The 21944-nt window shown below is 40.1% G+C and overlaps 1 protein-coding gene across 1 annotated transcript in view; it reads left to right on the top strand.

Moving 5' to 3' along the window:
* Positions 1–669: 669 nt before the first annotated feature.
* The window catches only part of LOC148849053 (uncharacterized), a 33539-nt gene continuing 12264 nt past the window's right edge, over positions 670–21944 (top strand). The window contains exons 1-10 of the mRNA XM_088949957.1: positions 670–1605; positions 1836–1897; positions 1987–2054; positions 3221–3342; positions 20511–20616; positions 20729–20780; positions 20856–20973; positions 21099–21129; positions 21249–21272; positions 21437–21561. Of these exons, the coding sequence (XP_088806083.1) occupies positions 1413–1605; positions 1836–1897; positions 1987–2054; positions 3221–3342; positions 20511–20616; positions 20729–20780; positions 20856–20973; positions 21099–21129; positions 21249–21272; positions 21437–21561 (901 nt within the window). The 5' untranslated portion in view covers positions 670–1412. The remainder of the gene's footprint in view (positions 1606–1835; positions 1898–1986; positions 2055–3220; positions 3343–20510; positions 20617–20728; positions 20781–20855; positions 20974–21098; positions 21130–21248; positions 21273–21436; positions 21562–21944) is intronic.

Genomic DNA, 21944 nt, shown 5'->3' with positions numbered 1-21944 from the left:
CACACCAATGTTTCAATTCAGACAAAGAAATGCTCAGTGTTGATTATTGGGTTTATCTATTTTATTGAAATTCGACTATAATTAATGGATTAGATATATGGAGCAGTGCTTATTTGGAGATGGGTGTTTTTCTATTCTATATGCTTGGGAATTTACCTATTTTATTGGCATCTTACACGAAGAAGTTAAAATTGAAGATGAATTCATAAGAATGGATGGTCCAAATTTCATCGAACCTGGTCTGTTGATTATTTGACCGAAAGTTCAACACAGTGGAGAGTAGGTCATTAGTGCATTTATGTTTGTTCTCATAGATTGCATCGATGCCAACCAAATGCTAGCAAATTTGTACCCTGATTTGCCTCAATTACAAAAACTAAACTAAAATGTGAACCGAGTTTACATTCATAAACCGAAATGAGGCCAAATATACATATGATACATATTTGCATTTACATTGGAAACAAACGGAGCCTTTAGAGTTGGGCTTAGGTTGACCTTTTAACCCACCTAAGCCCCCCGAGTTCCGAATCACTGATGGACGGTTAGGGTTGGAAACAAAGGAGGACCCAAGTCACTAATGCAAGAGGAAGACCCACAGGGCCAAAATCCAATGGTCCTACCCCCGGGAAAATCATCAGACACGAAATGGAAAAGAAAATCCGAAAGAAAGCGACCTGCGGGGGCCGCGACTGACGATTTCGTTGTCCGTCCGCCCCTAGTCCGAGGAGGTTCAAAACATCTCTAGTTTCAATTGCAACACTTGTCCAATAGCGGAACGCCGCATCATCTCTGTACACATGGGTCCCACGTATCAAACTGAGGGGTGTCGTATCATGATTATCGCAGTATCAGGTTTTCCGCAGGGGATAAATCGGCTTCAGTCAGTGCCAGGCCCGTTCGTGCATCATGGGGAGATATTCTGAATGTAAGGTTATAATGGCTATTGGAACGGGTTGTGCACTGACTTAATCCGGTTTCGTCCAAGTTGGAAAAATTTTAATAAAATAAATGAAAGGAAAAAAAGAAAAGGTAAATATCGAGAGAAGGAAAAGGAAGTGCATTGAAATCTCATCAACATTTCATTAAAAGAAAGGGAACAACAACAGCAATAACAAAACAACGGCATTCTTCTCCATTTCATTTGTTTCAGACTTTTGTTTCAACCAGGGTTTTTCTTTCCTCTCTCAGTTTAGATCTAGGGCGAACCCTTTTTCTCCCTCTTCACTAATCGTTAAATCCCTCCCATTTCCCGCCGATTTTCCATCTTATTGTTGACCGTTTACTCGCCGGACTCCGTTAACTAGCCGTTAGTTCCGTCACTGTTTCCGGCAATTGTTCCGCCGCTTTTTTCTTCATACTTTCTCTCTCTTTCTCTCTCCCATTTTTTTTTTTTTGAATTTGTCTAAAAAATGTCTGTGGCCGAAGCGGAGAAAAAGCCGGAGGAGGAGAAGGTTGTAAAGAGTGGGGAGCTGCTGTTCTGCGGCGGAACAAATTGGGATTCAATCGGCCGTAAAGGAACTCCGGCTGATGGGAACTTGGTCTCTCCCACTCGTTTGCGGCCTCTTGTTGGCATCGACATTTGTTTTGTTGCTTCGGGTTGCAGTAAGCACCCCCCTCCCCAGCCTCTCTTTGTTTTGGCTGGCTTGCTGATGCTTTCTTTTCGCCTCATTGTTTCTTCCTTTTTTGAAATTCTATTTTGTTGCGATTGTTTGGATTCTCCCTTCGTTTACTGTTCTTTTGTTTCTTTAGTTGTTTACCTGTTACTGCAAAAGATGGAGTTTCTCTTTCGTATTTCTAAACGAAGAAGCTAATGTTTGTTGATGTTTCCGTAGCGTCTTGTCATTGCGTGGCTTTGGATGTTGAAGGTCGCTGCTATACTTGGGGACGGAACGAGGTGCTATAAAATGTTGAAATGTGCTTTGAACTTGGGGATTTTAGAACTTCTTTGCTCTAACGTTTTCATCATGAACCGTCTTTCTGTAGAAGGGGCAGTTGGGACATGGAGATATGCTTCAGCGTGATCGGCCTACAGTTGTCTCTGACTTGTCGAAGTAAGCTGCTGCTTTCTTACTTGAGATCACTTTCTTTCTTTGGTACTTGGCCTGTGCACCTTGTCTTGAGAAAAAAATGGTTTCTTCAATTTTTTTTGAAACTACTTTCTTTTATATATTTATGGTGATCCTTTCGTCTACCTACCTTCTCCATTCTGTATACAGCAGGATCATGAGCTGGTTGCATAATACAATATATGCCATATGCCTGCTTTTTTTTTGAAACTATTCTCATTATTCTCCTTTAGGTTGTGAATTGCCAATCGCCATTATTCGTTGAAGTCAATTTTAGCATGGAAACGTTTTACTATATTGTTGGCGGGTTGAGTTTTTTTGTTTCTTTTTTCTTTTATTCTTTATTCCACCGAGTGGGTGGTACGTTTGATTACAAGATTGCTGAGGATAAATATTGCAACCCCAAATGAATAACCAGGAAAAGTATATGAAAATGGAAAAGGATATTGCAAAGGCACGATTCTATGGTGGGAAAACCTCTTCACAAGAAACTGTTAACTTCAATAAGTTTTTTTAAGTTTCTTGCTATACATACATTTTCAATTTATATTACCAGGAAATATAAATGATGAACAGGTTTCTGTCTGAGAGTGAACTATTCTGTTGATGCTTCAAAACGATAGATTTTGCATCAGAACTTCACAAAGAGAGTATTTCAGCATTTTGAGTCTGAGAGTGAACTATTATTGGCATTGAATTAAAACAAACTTGTCCCTTCTGCTGAAATTTTCCGGTGGTGGTCAATGTGATAGTATGACCTCCACTCCCATGGCCATAAAACAAAAACTCTCAGGACACTGTTCTCTGGTTTGTATTTGGAAATGGGCTTCTCTTAGAAGCTATAAGGAAATGGATGATATCTGATGCAGATGGGGTGCTACATGTGTTGCAACGTCAAATCATTTTCTTGACAACTGTTGTCAAATAACTAATGCAATTATTAGTTCATTATGAAAGTGATAGATTAGATAAGGTGCTACTGTAACTTCTTTTTATGCCTTTATGGCTTAGCCGGTTAGGAGTTAGGACGGCTATTGATATAGTAGTTTCCTTGTTTTCTTTCTTCAGGGTGGAACTAGAAGTTTTGTTTTCGCTATTTTCAATTTTTTTTTTCTGCTAGCAACCTAATTTAATGATGTTGTTGGGTCCAGATACAAAATTATCAAAGCAGGAGCTGGGAGGGGTCACACTGTGGTGGTAACTGAAGATGGAAGCTCCTTCTCCTTCGGCTGGAACAAGCATGGACAATTGGGGTCTGGCTCAATAAAGAATGGTATGTCCAGTTCTTGGTCAGTAAGAATGCCATGAAATTTGTAAGTTGTTGGAAAGTTTTGATCTATTGGTTCATATCACATGCCCATTGTGTCCTGAAATTTCTCCATTCATGATGTTTGCAATTGTGCAAAACAAACATGCATACCATTTTTAATGTCTTCTGCATCAACAAATTGTTGGCTTGGCTCATGCCTGAGTGCTACTGTTCAGTGTTTTTTTCAATTGCCTTGATGGCAGGTAAATAGTCCACACACTCCATGACCATCCATTTCTCTTGGTTAGTTGATGTGTTATATCCTTTTGTATTTTGTTTCTGTAGACTTTATGTTGAGAAAATAAATTGCTGGGATTTGACACTGATCCATTCTTTTGTTGTAGTTGTAAGTTGCTGAATGAGTTCTATTGTTGTTCATATTTGACTTTTCAGGACAACTCATCTCGTCATTCAGTGAGTAGGAAATGAACTACATAGGGCAATGAAATAAATATTGTTCTACTTTTGAGAGTCCATTTTTGGGCAACGAATTATTGGTTTCTCTAGTCTGTAGTTTGTCTATGCATTATTGGTTTACGTAATCCATTTTTGAGAGTCCATTGTAGGTCACGAGGTCTTGTCAATTAGTAATAGTCGACCTAATACTACACCATATCATATTCACTCTGTTTCTCTCAGGCTGTCAACCATTTGAGTTGTCTTGACATGGGTAGTTACTCTGGGACAAGCTGTCAACTATAGAGTCAATACTTGACAGCTCATTGTTGTTGGTTACATGTTATTTCATATTGGCACAGAGATCATAAAGAACTTGTAGCTTCTCTTCTCTTGACCTGTCTAGTCACACCCATGGAAGCATGTTGGACAGATCAGTCCTGTTTGGATGCAAAAGAAATCTAATATTACAAGTTGATGATGGTGGGCATGGTGCTCATGGTGGTGATGAGGGAAATGGAGAATTTACAGTTTGAATTGATTGCGTTTGGTCCACTGTCTATCTTTGTCACGTGGAGAATTGATGCTAGACCATTAGAAAAAACTGAAAAGGCTCATCTCTAGAAATCAAAACTTAGATTTCTTTGAATTTCTAAAGATAAAGAAAGGTTGTTGACTAGGTTAACTGTTTAAGTTGGGGTTTCAAGGTTTAAATTGCAATGACCAAACCAATTTTTTAAAATGCAAAGGTGTGATGTGACTCGTGAGGCATTCCACTACTTGGAGGTGTGAGATATAGTTCAAAATGCAAGAGGCATAAGCTTTGCTTCCTGAGCACAAGGAGGTGTAAGCTTCCTCTAGAGGAGGAGGAGGCGTTATCTTCTTGTTCATGTTCTTCTTTTCTTTGCCTTTCCTTTTCTTTCTTGAGGCTTGCATGAGGTGTACCGGAACTTCATGCCAAAGGCATTTAAAGTTTATGTCTCATGCACGTGAGGTGTATGCATCAGAGGCATCCACGCCTCCAGCATATGCCTCAGGGCATTTGAGCATGCCTTAATGGATGCTTCGAATACCTTTTAAAAGATTGTGATCAAGAGGTTTAAGATAGGGTTTCAACGCTGAAATTTAAACAATTAGATTTTGTAGATAAATCAGTCTAAAAGTGTAAATATTGGTGAAATAAATGGGAAATGGTAGGTTGACAGGGATCCATATCAAGCTGGAAACAGATCAAAGGCCCTCAGCTTGCTTAGTTTTGACATTGTAGCTTAAATATATCCAGTAAAAGGGATGGAGAGAATTTAAAAGCGGTTTTTGAAATTAAGAAAACAAAGCAAAATAAATCTTGGATGAATTGTTTATGGATTGCAGAAATTTAATAACTTCAACGACAAGTAGATAGATTAGAAAAATTATAGTATAAGGGCTAGAAGAGGTGATTTTCCAACTAAAAGTCTATAACAATATCTTGAAGATCTAAAGTGAATCCAGAGGATCCACCCATTATTCAATATATATTCCACGTCCAATCAATGATTTGATTGGGAGAGTCAAATTCATATCATGTGGGCGGTAGGGCTCTCAATGGCCTCTGAAAATTTGATACCTGATCCAACATCCAATCTGAAAATCTCGAACTTAGATGTAGTAGTTATATAATCTGACTGGAGTGGTATGCGTGTGTGTGTACCTAAAAGGGTAAATGGGATAATTACACAATATCTTTCCCCATTCCCTTCATTTGACAAGACAACCTAACCCAAGAAACCATTGGTTTCAATCTCCTATTCCAGCCTATTGTCTAACTCTGTTCAATGTTCTCAAATGCAAAGGCAAACATTTCGTTGCTTGGCTTCACGTATGGAGAGTTTCATCTAATAGATACTTCTCGCTCTCTCCTTCAACATGAGCTTCTTCTGCAACTCGTCTTCTTTCTTCTTTGCAAAGTTGAGTTTTATTATTATTATTTTATTGATTTCTGATTTCTTAACAATCCCTCCAGCTTGTTTTGCTTGCATTGCCCTCTTCTATGTTGTCATTTTCTCATTGGGTTTTCTTTTGACCATTAACATATACATCTCTCTCTCTCTCTCTCCCTCCCCCATGTTTTCTCTCTTACTAGGGTTTTGATTTCTACTTGTATTTCAAGGGTTTAGTTCTGGTTTGACTTCGTTTTTCTTTTCATTCTTTTTTATTTCATTCTTTCAAACTTAGATGGAGTCTGCAATCTGATACATCCGATCAAACTCAAACTTGGATTTATCTCCCAAGCATCCGATCGGAGTTCAGGTCAAATTCAGATGGAGGGTTTTTATTCTCAAATCAAACTCGGGTTTATGTACATCTGGTCCAATAACTGGCCTAGTGGGCACCATTTGGGTTGACAATTAACTAATTGGGCTTTCTGGTATGGGGCCAAATGTTATGGGCCTTATGTTGACTCAACTTCTTGGGCTAATGCTTTTGGTGCAGCTTTTTTAGGCCCATCAAATTGAGCTGGGTTCTTGTGGATTTGTGAAAATCTATTTTCTGGCCCATTGCCAGTGCCATCTCAAGCCCTATAGCCCAAATAAAAGTATAAATTTGTTTCCCTTTCCCTACATATTGGCCACAGGGTATCATAGTATCGACTAGTCAACTGACTAGTTAGTGGAGGGCCAGACCAACTGCATCCATAACTAGTTGGTTAATACTCATAAAGTAGGTCACCCTAGGATGATTAAGCATCGACTTGGTCAATTAGTGAATAAAAAGGCTACTCAACTTACTGCCCCAAAAAGTTATTTTAAAACTTTATTTGTTTGTTTCTTGTAGAGATGATGGGCCGAGTGGGCCTTAGTCTTTTTATTTTATTGGAGCTGTTATTAGTGTGTGTTCAGTTAGTGGACCTTAGTTTATTGGGCCAGTTTTTCTTTCTTTTATTATCTATTAAGTAGCCACTCTATTGAGGGCACTCTTGTAATTGTATCTGAATTATTACAATCAGATTAATAAAAGCTATTAGGGGACTGAAGAGCTCCCCTTTCTTCCCTTTATTTCCTTCTCTTCTTCTTCTGAAGTCTTCTCTTCTTCCATCTTCTTCTCCTTTCTTTTGGTTTATTTTCAGAATTAGTGCAGGTGTGATTTACAACTTTTGTATCTACATTGGGATAAGGCTTAGATGATGATGACAATGGTGATGATGATTTATTTGTTTGTCTTTAATTATTTGAAGTACTATAGAATATGTTTGTATTTAGCTATGTTCATATTGTTTATTTGGCTAAGGCATAAAATAAAGAAGGCAGTTGAGTTCTTTTAAGTTTTCTTCTAACCAAGGTGTGCTGGAATGGAGTTGTTACAAGCAAAGGGTAGATTTGATGGTTGATATTTCTGTCTTTCTTTAGAAAAAAGAGGCTATAATTCCATTCCCCTAGCTTATCAAACCTAACTTTTTCATGTTTGCAAAACACAGAATGTAAACTAGATATTGAATATCATTCTTTTATTAATTATTACATATTTGTGATTTGAATTTTATTACATATTTGTTGTCTATATTTTATAAGATTGCATAAGGGCAACCCAGTGCACGAGGCTCCCTTGTAGGGTCTGGGGAGGAACAGATGTACGCAGCCTTACCCCTGCACCTACAGAGAAGCTGTTTCTAAGATTTATGAGATTGCATAATATCCTTAAATTTGCAACATATTTTTTCATTGACTAGTCATGTTATAGGCACTGAATAGTCATCAGGTCAACTAGAGGGCAAAACAACTGGACATTACTTCATCAGTCCTGTTTGGATGCAAAAATAACAAGATATTTGTTACTTTTTCTTGGTAATAAAGATATTTATAAATTTGATTCAGCCAGTTTAGCACACTATTACAACTATATGTAAATTATCCTTGCTTATGATCATAAAAAAAAGAGCTTATGCTAGCTTTGCTCAATGCTTTTGTCTCAATTAGCTTAATTCAAAGAGCTTATGGTTCAGCCTGTTTAGCACACTATTACAACTATATGTAAATTATCCTTGCTTATGATCATAAAAAAAAGAGCTTATGCTAGCTTTTTTCAATGCTTTTGTCTCAATTAGCTTAATTCAAAGCTCAGGGTCAGTGTGTGAGCTGCAAAACAAACTGATATAAAAAAACAGGCAAAGCTAGCTTGGCTCATTGACATATCTAGTTTTCTCACTGATACACAACTTTCAGTATAGGCAGCGTCAATAGTAGGTGTGGCAAAAGTTTCTTGGAGGAAACGGAAATGGGAACAAGACTTTTGTTCGAATCTTCTTCACCAGCACCCACTGAACTTCATTTGGGAGCTCAGAAGAGCTACGGTGCAGTAGTTCCTCACCCGGGCGAGGATAATACCTCGGTCAAAGATGGAGAAGCTCCTATCCCTGTCCAGAGACAAAGCCAAGTTGTTGGTAGAGTGCCTCCTTCTCAGCATTTAGCAAGCACAGCTACAGGATTATCCCCATCCCTGGCTTGCCCTTCAAAGGTTGGTTTGGAGGAGAACCCCTGACTTAAAAGCCCTTTTGTCCAGTCTTCTGTGGAGCTTAGTGCAGACCCTTTGAAGCCCGGTATGCTGTGCCAATCCTCTTTAGTTCCTTTTTGTGTTTCGACTAATCCTCTTCTCTCTCCGGTTGTCTTGCCTGTTCAGACTACAGGTGTCTCCAAGTCCTGCCCAACAGCTGCCGTTTCTAGTGACTCGGTGGGAGTAACAGAGGAGAAAGGGGTTGGTGAGGATGTAGAAGGGTCTAAGGAGGAAGGGGAGAGAAATTGGGAATTAATAGTGATCCTTTTTTGAGCAGTTGATAGAGGTGGAAATTCACTCCAGGTTGGGATCATAAGAGGGGACTGATTGATTGGGACTACTTCTAAGGAAAAAGGAGAGGGAGATTAATAAGAGTGGTGCTGGAACTAAAAAGGCAAATAAAAAACTTAGCAAGAATAAGAAAAAAGAACAAGTAACTTAGTTAAAAGCTTTAAACAAGGGGGAGAGAGAGAATTCTAAAAGAAGAAGAAAAAAGATGAGTGAAGTTGAAAGACTTAGGTGTGGTGTGGATTATGAAAGAGGAGGTGCAGGAATGAAGGAGAGAAAGCTGGGTTAAATTTAAGCTGAGTTGTGGGCCTTTTAATTAATGTTTTCCATTTTTTTTTGATCAATAACAGAAACTTTATTAAGAATTATGAAGCTTTAGGTACAAAAAGGGGGAGATAAAGAGTCTTATCTCCCCATCAGAAAATTACAATGAAAGAAGATTAAAAAATAGCCCAAAAAATAGCCTCCCTATTCACCCCTTTCTTGGCCAACCCATCTGCAAAAGAATTAACAGTCTTTTTCACCCAACTGTATTGTATCTCAATGCCTCTACATAGCCATAAGAATTTTTTCTTTTCATTATTGTAACTCCACAAGCCACCGTCCTCTTTCTTCAACCAACTAATAACCACCTTTGAATCACCTTCCAAAATCAGCCGACTGATATTTAGTTCCCTTTCTCTTTGAACCCCTTCCAGAGCTGCAAGGATCTCAGCCCTAATAGAGTCTCCTTCTCCAATAGGGCCTGAGAACAGAGCAATAACAATCCCTTCCTCATTCCTGAAAACTCCCCCAATCCCAAAGGGCCCTGGATTCCTTATGCTACTGCCATCAAAATTCACTTTTATAAATCTGGAGGGAGGAGGGGACCACAAGGGACTAAGAGTCCTCTTACACAGAGTAGAGGCTACTATCTCTTTCTAGTTTCTTATCAGGTCAGCAATAGGAAAGTCTGAGAACAGTTCCATAGTTTTTAGCCAGTGGGCAGCCCTTAAAAGTATTAGGTCTAATACTTCTTCCAGGGATCTTTCTTTTTCTGAAAATATTCAAGAGTTTCTTTCCTCCCATAGTGACCAACACACGGCTGCCCTAATACTCCTATACATCATCTTCCCTCGCTTCTTAGGCCATCTGAAAAACGAAGGGGAGAACAAACCTTGGACACTCTCAGGAGGGTTCCAAGTACACTGAAAGCGAGAAAGTACCCACTCCCAAATAGTTTTAGTAACCTTACAAGAGACCAAAAGGTGGTAACCGGATTCCCCATCATCTTTACAGAGAGAGCATCTATTAGGAAGTAAACAAGAATTGGGTCTCTTTTTCTGAAGTAGATCATTGTATTTATTCTTTCCAGGAAAATTTTCCGACAAAAAAACCCAACCCGAGGAGGAATGGGCTTGCTCCAAAATTCCTTAATCGGAAAGGACACACCAGAAGGGACAGATGACTGAGTTAAGGTTTCAAAAAACGAAGCACAAGGGAAGGTTCCTGAAGTAGAAGGGATCCAAATTCTGGTGTCTTCCCTATTAGGATCAAGGAAGATATTCTCAAGGATGGCTAATAAAGGTAAGAGGCTGTCCAAGTTTGTATCCCTAATTGCCCTTCGTAGGCCGATGTTCCACCCAAAACCAGAAATGGAGTCTAAAGGAACTAAAAAAGAAGAGATAGGTTCATTTTTCAAATCTGACAAAGCATACAAGGAAGGAAATTAGTCCTTCAGAGGTGAAACCCCAACCCAAAGATGTTCCCAAAATTTTATTCGATTGCCAGAGTTAACATCGTACCTAATCCAAGGGGAGAAAATTGGAAGCAGATCATGGATGGATTTCCATGGAGAAGCAGCTGTAGCCCTTGCCACAATTCCAGAATCCCAGCTGTTGTCTTCCAGCCCATGTATGCTAGCCACGATCTTTGTCTACGATTTTTCCTTTTCCACTGTGAACCTCTACAACCATTTTCCCAACAATGCCATATTCCTTTTCTTGATGTTTCCAATCCCAAGACCTCCTAGTTTTTTACATCTAATTACCACCTCCTATCTTACCCTATGATCTCTCTTCTCCTCTCTCGGCTCCCACAGAAAATTCCTCATTAATTTTTCCAATAAGTTGGAGACCTTGGTGGGGATCTTAAACACTGGCAAATAATACACAGGTTAATTAGCTAGGGTGGACCTAATCAAAGTGACTCTCCCTCCTAAGGAAAGATAATTTCTCTTCTAGGACGCAAGCCTCTTCTCAAATCTCTCCACTACCAGAGTCCAAAAGCTTTCATTCTTAGGGTTATCTCTTAAAGGGAGGCTCAAGTATGTCAAAGGCCATTCTGAGATTGCACAACCTAACACACCTGCATAATTCCTTAACTCCCTCTCCTCCACATTCACCCCTACCACACAACTCTTATCAAAGTTCACCTTGTGTCAATGGTAGCTCCTCCTTGCCAATTCTCCCCCCTTTTATCAGATTCCTCGAGTCTGCTCTATGGATCAATCTCCCAAGTACATCAGCCATCAGGGTAAAAAGAAAGGGGGAGAGTGGGTCTCCTTGTTTTATACCTCTCAAAGTAGGAAAAAAGTTCCATTCACCAATATAGAATAGTGACAAGTCCTAATACAGCCCCAAATCCATTTACACCACCTATCTCCAAAGCCATAACTTCTCAACACCTCCATTAAAAAAGACCAATCTACTAAGTCATAAGCCTTCTCCAAGTCCAATTTGCATACCACTCCCTTCTTCTTAGATTTCTTGAAGCTCTCTAGACTCTCATTTGCAATGAGAATTTGATCAGTGATCTGTCTTCCCTCTACAAAAGCTCCTTGGTTGGGTGCAATAATAGAGGGGAGGACCTTCTTTATCCTGAGGGACAACACTTTTGTAATTATTTTATACAAGCTATTCACCAAACTAATAGGTCTGAAATCCTTGGGTTGTGATGCCTCTTTCTTCTTTGGGACCAAAGCAATGAAAGTTGAGTTCAAGCCCGAATTAATTATTCCCTTATTGTGAAACTCTTCGAAGATTGACCTAAGATCCTTCTCCACTATATCCTGACAATCCTAATAAAAAGCCATTGTGAAGTCATCTGGGCCTGGAACTTTTGTCCTATCCATTGAGAATACTGCTGCCTTTATCTCTTCCGGGTCAAACTTCTTTTCCAACCATTCTCTGTTTTCTGCACTAAGAGTCGGCCACTCCAAACCCTCCAAACCACACCCTCTCATTCAAAGGCCTTCTGAATATAGATTTGAAATGAGTTACTAAGGCCTCTGCTATTTCTATCGGGTTCGACAAGACTGCTCCTTCTACTTCCAATTTTGATATGAGATTTTTTTTTCTCCTCCCGTTTGCCATTGAATGGAAAAATCTAGTGTTTCTAGCTCCCTCTTTTAGCCACTTACACCTAAATTTTTGCCTCCAACTTATTTCCTCTTTAATCAGAATATCCTCCATCTGCCTTCTCAACTCCCATCCCATTTTCCTATCTTCCTCTCCAAAGGATCCCCTCTCTTCCTTCATATCCAATTCCTCAATCTGCTCTAGCAGGATTTGTTTCCTTTCCTCTAATCTCCCAAACTCCAACCTATTCCATTCCTTTAATTGTGATTTTAGACATTGAAGTTTCTTGTGGAACCTCATTCCCTCCCACTCTATTACCGGATTAGATTGCTCCCACCACTCCCTGATCTTCTCACTGAATCCCTGATAGGTTAACCACATATTTTCAAACCTGAATGGAGTGGGTCCATCACCTCTCAATTCCTCCTTACACATCACTATAGGCCAATGGTTTGAAGTAATTCTCGGGAGTGCCCTAGATACTAGGTTACCCCAATGTTCCTCCCAGTCTGTTGAGAACAAGAATCTGTCTAGCTTGGAGCATACTGGCCTCGACTGAAGGTTGGACCAAGTGAAATTATTTAGGAGTGGAATTTCTTTAAGCTCAAAAGTATCCACAAAATGGTTGAACTTTCTCATACTAGTTGTCAGTCTCTGTTCGGGGTTGTTGGTTTCCTCTGTAAACCACACTACATTAAAATCCCCTCCTACACACCACGGTCCCTCCCAGAGGCCCCTAATGTTTGTTATTGGGGCCATAAACATTTGTTAGTACCCATTCGTACCCGTCTTCCACCTGTCTGAACTTCAGGGAAACAGAGTAATCACCTATTAGCTTCTCCAAGCCGATTAGTATATCTTCTTTCCACAGTGTTACAATCCTGCCTGAGGATCCCCAAGATGGAGCGGCCACCCACTTGATTCCCCTATCTCTCCACACACTCCTTGCCCATCTGCAATCAAAATCCATTCTTTTAGACTCCTGGATCATTACCACATCCGGGTTAAACTTCTTAATCTTATTTCATTCTTGCTCTCTTCCTAACACTACCCAAGCCCCTCACATTCCAACTTAGAATTCTCATTTTAACTTCTCAAGCTCAACCCCAATTCCTCTACCCTCTACTTAACCCCTTTCCTTCTATTCCCTCTCACCTCAAACTTCTTGTCCCCCTCAATATCTCTTTTCAACCTCTCTACTTCGCTCAACTTTCTTTTCTTTACCTTACTATCCTCTTTTTTGTGCAGATAAACTTTAGATCATTTGGATTCTTCAATTTACACCCCAGCTTTTGCACAAATTCTGCAACTGATTCTTCCTTGCTAGTTTCCTCCTTATCTAAAGTTCCTCTCTTCTCACTCCCAGGATCTTCTCACTCCTTTCTTTATGTCCTCCATCATTTGTCCTTTCTATCCCTTTTGTAAACCCCCTCTGCATTTCCTTCCTTTCCACTTCACCCATTAGACCCTCGATGATTTCCTAAATCTTTGTCTCCCTACAAATTTTCTCCACCACTTCCTCCCCTTCCTGATCCCCTTGTACCCTCACTGTGGCTTTCTGACCATGGGCCTCGACACTTGTTGAGAAATGAATCTGGAACAAGGGACACAGAGCACTCATCAGTAGCAAAAACTGAATTGACAGAGTTAACAAAAATACCTGAAATCAACTGACGGTGGTGGAGAGGGGTATTCAAACGAGGAAGATTGGTTGTTACCTCCCTGTTCAGAGAAATTGGAGTTCTCTATCTCTTTGGATTGGAGGAAATTAATCCCCGTTACTTGGTCTGCACAAAGACCTCTTCCTGTACCCCCAATTGTTTACCCTCTCTGTGATGTACTTTTGTTCAGTTCAGATTTAACCCGGGCTGACTCCTTCTCGGATTCTTGTAAGACACTAGAACTTGGGAGGGGCACGTCCAGTTTTGGGCTGAGGGCTGCTCTGTTACAGGTGTTTGTTTCGTTCACCCACTCCTCCCCTTTTTCCTTTTGTTCCCCCACTGCCTCCTCAAGAAACAGAAGTTCCAGATTTAACGTTCCCCTGTTTTGATCTTCAATATTATCTTCATTTTCCGAGCTGCCCAAACTTTCAAACTCTTCTGAATTCTCATCACAATCATTCTCTGAGCTGCTGCTCGTCACCAGCCTGTCTACATACCCAACTCAGAGTCCGATTACCCCCTATCACACGTCTGTTCTGGTGTTTCAGGTGTTCAGCCGAACCCTCCATAGACGATGATAGATGACAAGTTTCATCTATCATCGAGTTTTCACAAAACCACCCCACGTGATAACTTAAGTTGTTATATGGGCCTCTTAAGGTGCAACCGGGTTTTCCTCTTGGCTCATCTCTTTTTCTAGCCGGTTCGGTTTTTGTTACAGCCAGTTCAGAAAAGGATTTCTTAACGTAAACCGCTCGCCCTTTTCCCCTTCTGGCCACGTCAGCAAAGGAAGGGCCACCCCCGAAACTCGATTTATTTTCAAAGAAATTTGAATTGATAGCCTTAAAGGGAAGGCTTCGATACAAATACCCTCCCTGCGACTGTTCCCCTTCCTCTTTCACTCCCCTTCCTCTTTCACTCCCGCATGCGCATCAGACTTCCCCTCAAATCCCTGAGAGCCATGTGTGCTCCAACCTGCGAGCTCCTCTCCGTCTTCTCCCTCTGTTCGTCTTCCCCACAGCGACGCCTCAGCTTCTGAGGCCGCCCAAACTCTGTACCAAGCACCATCTGAGTGCACTTCAAAGGAACAAGGCACATTTTCTGGTTTGATACCTGCGACTTTGAGTTCTACAGCACGCAAGCACCTCAAGTTCACCTCCAGTAGGACACCCCCCAAAGATCTTGTGAGTCTCCTGAGAGTAGGTTCGTTCCAGAGATTAAAGGGTAGCCCTAGAAGCTTGATCAGAAGACTACCAGCTTTTGGCTCTACTTCGTTGCAAACTGGAATCCAGTTTTGAACCTGTATTAGTATTCCTTCTACTTGGGCGGTGCAAGAGTTCAATTTCTTATTACCAACATCTAATATGGTTTTCTTCTCTGCAAAGGGTAGTAGCGTTGCTTCTTCTTCTAGGCCCAGTATCTCAGCAACTGCAACTAGTATCTTTGATCAATCCCTTATCGTCTTATCTGCCATTAAGACCATCTTGTTTTCCCACTTGTTTCTCCCTTCTTCAAATGCTATTCTCCAGTGTTCAGTCGAACTAGATACCAATGTTTCCGGACTTTGATTCTTATGAGGCTCCGGGGAACAAGACTTTAAGGGGACATTTTTTACTGGCTTGCTAACTGAAACTTCCACTGGAACTTTCCTCTCAATCTCCACAAGAAACGCTTGAAGACTGAGAGAAAAGGAAGCCCAACCTTGCCCCTTTTTTCCTTCTGGAATACAAATCACTTGGCTTTTGTTAATGCCAAATTGCTCTGTAACCGAAATAAACCACCCTCTTCCATTTCAACCAAAGACACACTTCACCTGGTAGGAAGACTGTCGCCTGCTGCCTTCTCCGATTTTCAGATGAGCCTCCCCCTTTGTCCTTCCCTGCTCGAATAGGAATTTTTTTGCTTCAATGGTTGTCTCCACACGCCACCTCCCTGCCAGCCTGAAGTTTCTCTCCTCTCCCGTACTCCCCATCTCACCTCTCCAATGATCTTAATGTTTTCCATGAAGATAATCAATTGGAATGTGAGGGGTTTAGGGAGCTTGAGAAAAAGAAGTGTAATTAGGGGGAAGTCCTTGGGAAAGAGAAACCGACCATTTTTCTTAATTCAAGAGTCAAAACTAACAGAGGTGGATAGAAGGTGGGTGAGGAGTGTTTGGTTAGCTAGAGGGGCGTTTACACAATCATGGGGAGCATCATGAGGCATCATCACAATATGGGAGAATGAAGAAATGGAGTGTACTGAAGAACTAATTGGCAATTTTACAGTAACAATCAAGTTGAGAAGGAAAGGGGATGGTTTTGAGTGGGCCTTAACCAATGTCTATGGACCTAACTCATATAGGGAGAGAGATGATTTTTGGGATGAGCTTGCAGCCATAAGGGGTTTGTGGAATGAACCGTGGTATCTGTGGGGGGTAATTAATGCCATAAGATTCCTAAATGAAACTACCAATTCAAATCATAGGGTGACCTCTAGTATGAGAAAGTTCATCTTTTTTGTGGACTCATATGAATTGAGAGAGCTACCTATGTTGCAAGCAAACTTCACATGGTCCAATTTCCAAGAAGAACCCTTGTGTTGTAAATTAGATAGATTCTTATTCTCTTCAGAATTTGAATCTGCATGGAGGGGACTAGCAATGAGATCTCTCCCTAGACCTACCTCTGACCATTGCCCAGTTAGGTTATTCCAAGAAAACATAGGAGGGGGGCCATGTCCCTTCCGGTTTGAGAACATGTGGTTGCTACATCCTGATTTTATAAAAAAGGTTCAACTGTGGTGGGAAGAAGACCAAGTGGAATTCAGATGGAAATGGTACAAGTTCTATAAAAAGCTGCATGCCCTAAAAGCTAGAATCAAAGCTTGGAATAAGGAGAAATTTGGAAGAGTGGAAGAAAGAAAAGAATGGATTGCCAATAGGATTCAAGAAATTGATGGAGGTGAGGCAGAGAGGAGAATGACAGTAGGAGAGAGGGAAGAGCGTTGGAAGCTGAAACAAGAATTGAAGGAAATCATAAGGAAAGAGGAGATAAGTTGGAGACAAAAATCTAGGTGTAAGTGGTTGAATGAGGGAGACGGGAATACCAAATTTTTTCACACCTTAGCAAATGGAAGGAAGATGAAGAATTTTGTGGGGAGGCTAGAATGGAATGGGGAAGTGATTACAAGTGAGGAGGAGATATCAAGAGCCTTTGTGGAGCATTTCAAATCCATTTATGACAGCCCAAGAAGAGAGAGAGAGAAGAAATCCCTGATCTTGATTGGCTACCTAGGAATAGAGTTTTGATGGATCAACTAGAAAAGGATTTTGAAGTCCAAGAAGTAAGAGATGCTATTTTTTCAATGGAAAGATCTAAAGCTCCAGGCTCAGATGGTTTCACGGTGGCCTTTTATCAAAATTGTTGGGATATTATAGGTGGTGATTTAATGGAGGTCTTCTTGGAATTCTTTGAGAGAGGTAAGATAAATTCGGGTGCCATTGCTACTTTCATAGCTTTGATTCCTAAAAAGATAAATGCAAACCACCCAAAGGATTTTAGGCCCATAGGCCTAATTGGGAGTATGTATAAGGTAATATCAAAGGTCTTGGCAGAAAGAATAAAAAAGGTACTACCTTCCTTGATTTCTCCGAACCAAGGGGCATTTGTGTCAGGAAGACAAATTATTGATTAGATCCTTATTGCCAATGAATGTGTGGATTACAGATAAAGACAAGGAGAAAAGGGTTTGATTTGCAAACTGGATTTGGAGAAGGCCTATGATTTGGTGGATTGAAACTTTTTACTAGAAGTATTGAGCATCAGAGGATTTGGAGAAAGGTGGTGCATGTGGGTTAAGGGCTGTATCTCTTCATGTCACTACTCCATTCTAGTAAATGGGGTAGCCAAGGATTTCTTTCCGGCAAAGAGAGGATTAAGACAAGGGGACCCTCTTTCTCCTTTCCTTTTCACCCTGATTGTTGATGTGTTGAGTGTCCAGATTACTAGAGCCGATGCTAGAAATTTGATTAGAGGGTGGAGAGTAGGGAGGAAGGAAATATTTGTAACCCACCTTCAATTTGCTGATGACTTAATTCTCTTTTGTGAAGGAGATCCGGAGGAGTTGGAAAATTTAAAGGTCTTGGTAGAGAATTTTGAAAAGGTCTCCAATTTGAGAGTAAATTGGAATAAAAGTTGTGTAGCTAGAATTAATAGGCAAGAAGGTCAGGTGGCATCGTTGGCTAGATCTCTAGGTTGTGAGGTAAGTGAATAGCCCCTTAAGTATTTAGGCTTACCTTTGGGAGGAAATCTGAGGTCTGTTAGCTTTTGGTACCCAGTCTTGGAAAGATTCTCAAAAAGACTAGCAGGTTGGAAAAGGAACTACATCTCTTTGGGGGGTAGAATCACTCTAATTAAGTCAACACTAGCAAATTTGCCAATGCACTCTTTGTCTACCTTCAAATTGCTTGTTAAGATTGCAAACTAGATTGAAAAAATAATGAGAGATTTTCTGTGGGAGCATGGATATACCAAAAAGGATTACAAGGTAAAATGGGAAGTGGTGCCTAGAAAGAAAGACAAAAGGGGTTTAGGGATTGGAAATATTAGAATAAGAAATGCAACTTTTTTAGGCAAATGGTTATGGAGGTTTCCTAAGGAGCAAGAGAGTCTATGGCATAAGGTTATAAGAAGTATTCATGGAATGGTAGCAAATGGATGGGACGCTGGACTCTACCCAAGGGCTTCGCGTTTTTCCCCGTGGAAAGATATTGTTGGTATTTTGCCTTTCTTCTATCCTTTCATCAGGTATGATGCTTGTGTGGGTAATAAAACTCTTTTTTGGGAGGACTTGTGGATTGGGGAATCTCCTCTTAAGGATAGACTCCCGAACCTTTATTCCCTTTCTTTGAAAAAATCTCAATTTATCTATTCTTTTTGTACTTTTGGGGATTCTTGGGATTTGGGACTAAGGAAAGGGTTGAGGGACTCAGAAGTGGATTCAGCAATTGATATTTTTTCTCTTCTAAGTTCAGTTTTTCTAGACCACTCCTCTTTGGACTGTAGAGTGTGGGCAGAAATTTCTACAGGTAGTTTTTCTTGTTCTTCGTTTTTCAATGCTTTGGTCCTTCCTTCTAACCTGGTTTCCTCTTTTCCTGTTAAAGAAGTTTGGAGTGTTCCGGTCCCCCCAAAAGGGATTTTTATTGGGAAGTGATTCTCCAAAAAATCAATAGCTTGGAGGTGCTTTAAAGAAAGGGACCAAATTGGTGCTTGTCACCTCATGTCTGTAGCCTTTGTTTGAGGAATGGTGAGATGGTGAATCACCTATTAATTTCTTGTCCTTTTAGTGCTCTAATTTGGGATTGGTTCTCCTCTCTCTTTGATTGTAGGTGGAATCCTCCCACAAGTGTAGCGGATTTATTTGACCCTAGCCTTTTTCGACAACCAAAGAAGAAAGGAAGGGTGATGTGGAATGAGGGCAGCTATCTTGTGGGCAGTATGGGAAGAGAGAAACAATAGGATTTTCCAAGGGAAAGAAAAATCAACTTCTGAAGTTATTGAAGGGATCACCATCAAGGCAGTACATTGGCTGAAAACTCTTGACTTGTTCAAGGATGTCTCTACAGATGATTTGACTAGAGGCTGGAATATTTAGCAAGATCTTCTACTTCATCACCTACCATACAAGCAGTTTGGTCCCCTCCTTTGCAGTGTCATGTCAAACTGAACTTTGATGGCAGCTCTATTGGGAACCCCGGACCTTCTGAAATATGGGGTGTGTTTAGAGATGCGGAAGGAAAAATCCTAGCTCTGTATTCTGGTCCAACAGGTGTGGGGGACTCGCTTAGAGCTGAGGTTTTGGCGCTCCTCCAGGGGCTCAGATGGGCCAAGCAATTGGGTTTCCAACAGTTGGAAGTGGAGGGGGATTCAAAATTAGTAGTAGGTTGGCTGCAATCAAATAGTTTGGGAACATGGTCCCTTAGACAACAGGTAAAGGAATTATTGAGCCTCACAAGGGAGCTGGATGCAAAAGTGTATTGGTCTAGGAGGTCAGCAAATGCTTTAGCTGACAACCTAGCAAAACAAGGGGTGAATCGGGAGTTTTTGTTTTGTTCAGTGTTGTAAGATTTTTGTTATTCAGGGGTCACCTTTTACTTTGGAAGGTGACAGTTGTTTCTTATGGTTTTATCTAATGAAAGTTACCGTTTCCTATCAAAAAAAAAAAAAAACATTAACTCATTTTTGTCTTATATCAGTATTGCTGCTAAAAAGATATGTCACTGTTGGAAATGTTTTCACTGATATGTTTGGGTGATACTAGAAAACAGTTGGTGCTGCCTTTTAGTCTAGGAGGCATTGCACTTTGGGTTTACACTGTAGGAGACCAGTGCCATCCTTTTTTGTCATTTATACTCATTTTCCCCTTCCCCAGGTCATTCATAATCAATTGCAATTGCAGTCTTTGATAGCAATTCTTTTCCAATTAAGCTTTATTTTTGTAGGATAATGTGTTTACAACCTATAGACCCTACAATTAATGTAAAAACTAATTCTTGTTTTGCATTTAATAGTCTTTCTTAATCCTTGTAAAGTTTTATTTTTCTAACAAATGTTTAATCAAAACTTTTGTTTGAAGTGAAGTACATAAAATTTGTCCTTTGTGAATAATAAATCTATATATCATGTTATAGGAACTTATAATTCTTATCTACTTGTTGCTTCTGTAATTGTTGATTTCATCTTCAATTGTAAACCTTGAAGGATATAAAATTTTCCATGTTGATCTAAGTGAATTTTAGTGATTTTTTGTTCCATTGAGCTTTCTATTTTGATGCAAGAATACTTTTTCTTGATTGCTATATCTGTGCAAAGCTTATAAATCAACGTCTCCTTAAAGGCATCCAGCTTCTATTTTGATATTATTTCTGATTTAATTTCTGTAGAATTTGAGCCATCTCCAGTCCGCTGTCTGGTTTCTGAAGTCACAAATGCTGTTTGTGGGGGTGACTTTACCGTGTGGCTATCGTCTCTCCAAGGATCTTCTATATTGTATGGTTTGTAGATATCCCACAGTTTTGTTTTTTATTTGGTGATTTATGGATTTGAAGTTCCTAGTTGCTTGACATGCTTGTTGATTTGCAAACTGGTTATTGGTTTTCAGAACTTCAGGTCTTCCACAGTATGGGCAACTAGGTCATGGAACAGACAATGAGGTAGAAATGTCTGGTTATTTTTTCCTTGATTTCTTTTTTTTTTGAATCTTAATGGATAATTGGATGTCTTTGCAGTATAATGCAAAAGAAAGCTCGGTAAAACTTGCATATGAACCTCAACCTCGTCCAAGAGCAATTGCTTCTCTTGCAGGAGAAACCATTGTCAAAGTTGCATGTGGAACAAACCATACAGGTAATTTGGAACCTCCTCCCTCCTGTTTGGACCTCTCTTTCTTGTTCCTGTTGTCACTTGCTCTGTATGGAGATGTTTGTATCATTTTACTTTTATTAACACCCATTCTTGATTTTGAGAGCCAGTTGCTGTGGATTCAAAAGGCTTTGTATACACGTATGTCCCTCTTGTTTCTTTAAGTCTTCTTGGCTTCTCTTAATGGGTTGATAAACCTCCTGAAAAAAAATATTTTCCATCTGAATTAACTATTTTTTTCCTTTGTGGTGCATATTCAGGTGGGGATTTGGCGGCTATGGAAGGTTTGAATGTTAACAAATGCTGTTTCATATTTATCATTCTTCTATGCATGTTACTGTGACCCCCCAAAATATGGGAGATAATGGGGGAGCTTAATCTAGATTGTTTCACTTTTTTGCCCTTATTCCTGATTATGCATGTAACTGTTTTAGTTGGTTACATGTAGGCTTGGACATAGAGAGCAGAAGGATGAGTGGATTCCACGTCGTGTTGAAGTATTTCAGCGGCAGAATGTTCTACCTTCTGATGCGGTGGTTTCAGCTGGTTCTGTTAGTTCTGCATGCACTGCTGGTAGATACTTGCCTTCCGTTCTGTTTTATTTAGGGTATCCTTTTCATTAAGGTTTCTTGTTCTCTCTGTTTGGCCTTTAGAGTCCCTGTTGTGCTAAAATCTTTGGACCTTGTTATCTGAAATCTTGGTTTGATCATTGTTTTTATGTCCCAACTGGGTCCTTCAATGTCTAAGTTGGGCCTAAATTGGGCCGGGTGGGTATCCTATCCCTAGCTAGATTGTTACAACTCCTGAAACACATTTGTGCTAAGTTAGTTGGATCTTACAATTTACATTGGTGATAATTGAACTGAGCCATTTGCACTGGACTTGGCAAAATGTGTGTATGTGCGACTATAACACATTAGGGAGTAGGGACTGATACTGCCATCTGGATTGAGAAA

Source organism: Nelumbo lutea, chromosome 6, assembly GCF_056320005.1.
Source record: "Nelumbo lutea isolate HS-2025 chromosome 6, American lotus-T2T, whole genome shotgun sequence".
Taxonomy (NCBI): domain Eukaryota; kingdom Viridiplantae; phylum Streptophyta; class Magnoliopsida; order Proteales; family Nelumbonaceae; genus Nelumbo; species Nelumbo lutea.
The sequence above is the reverse complement of the archived record's forward strand: the minus strand, read 5'-3'. Positions and strand labels throughout refer to the sequence as shown.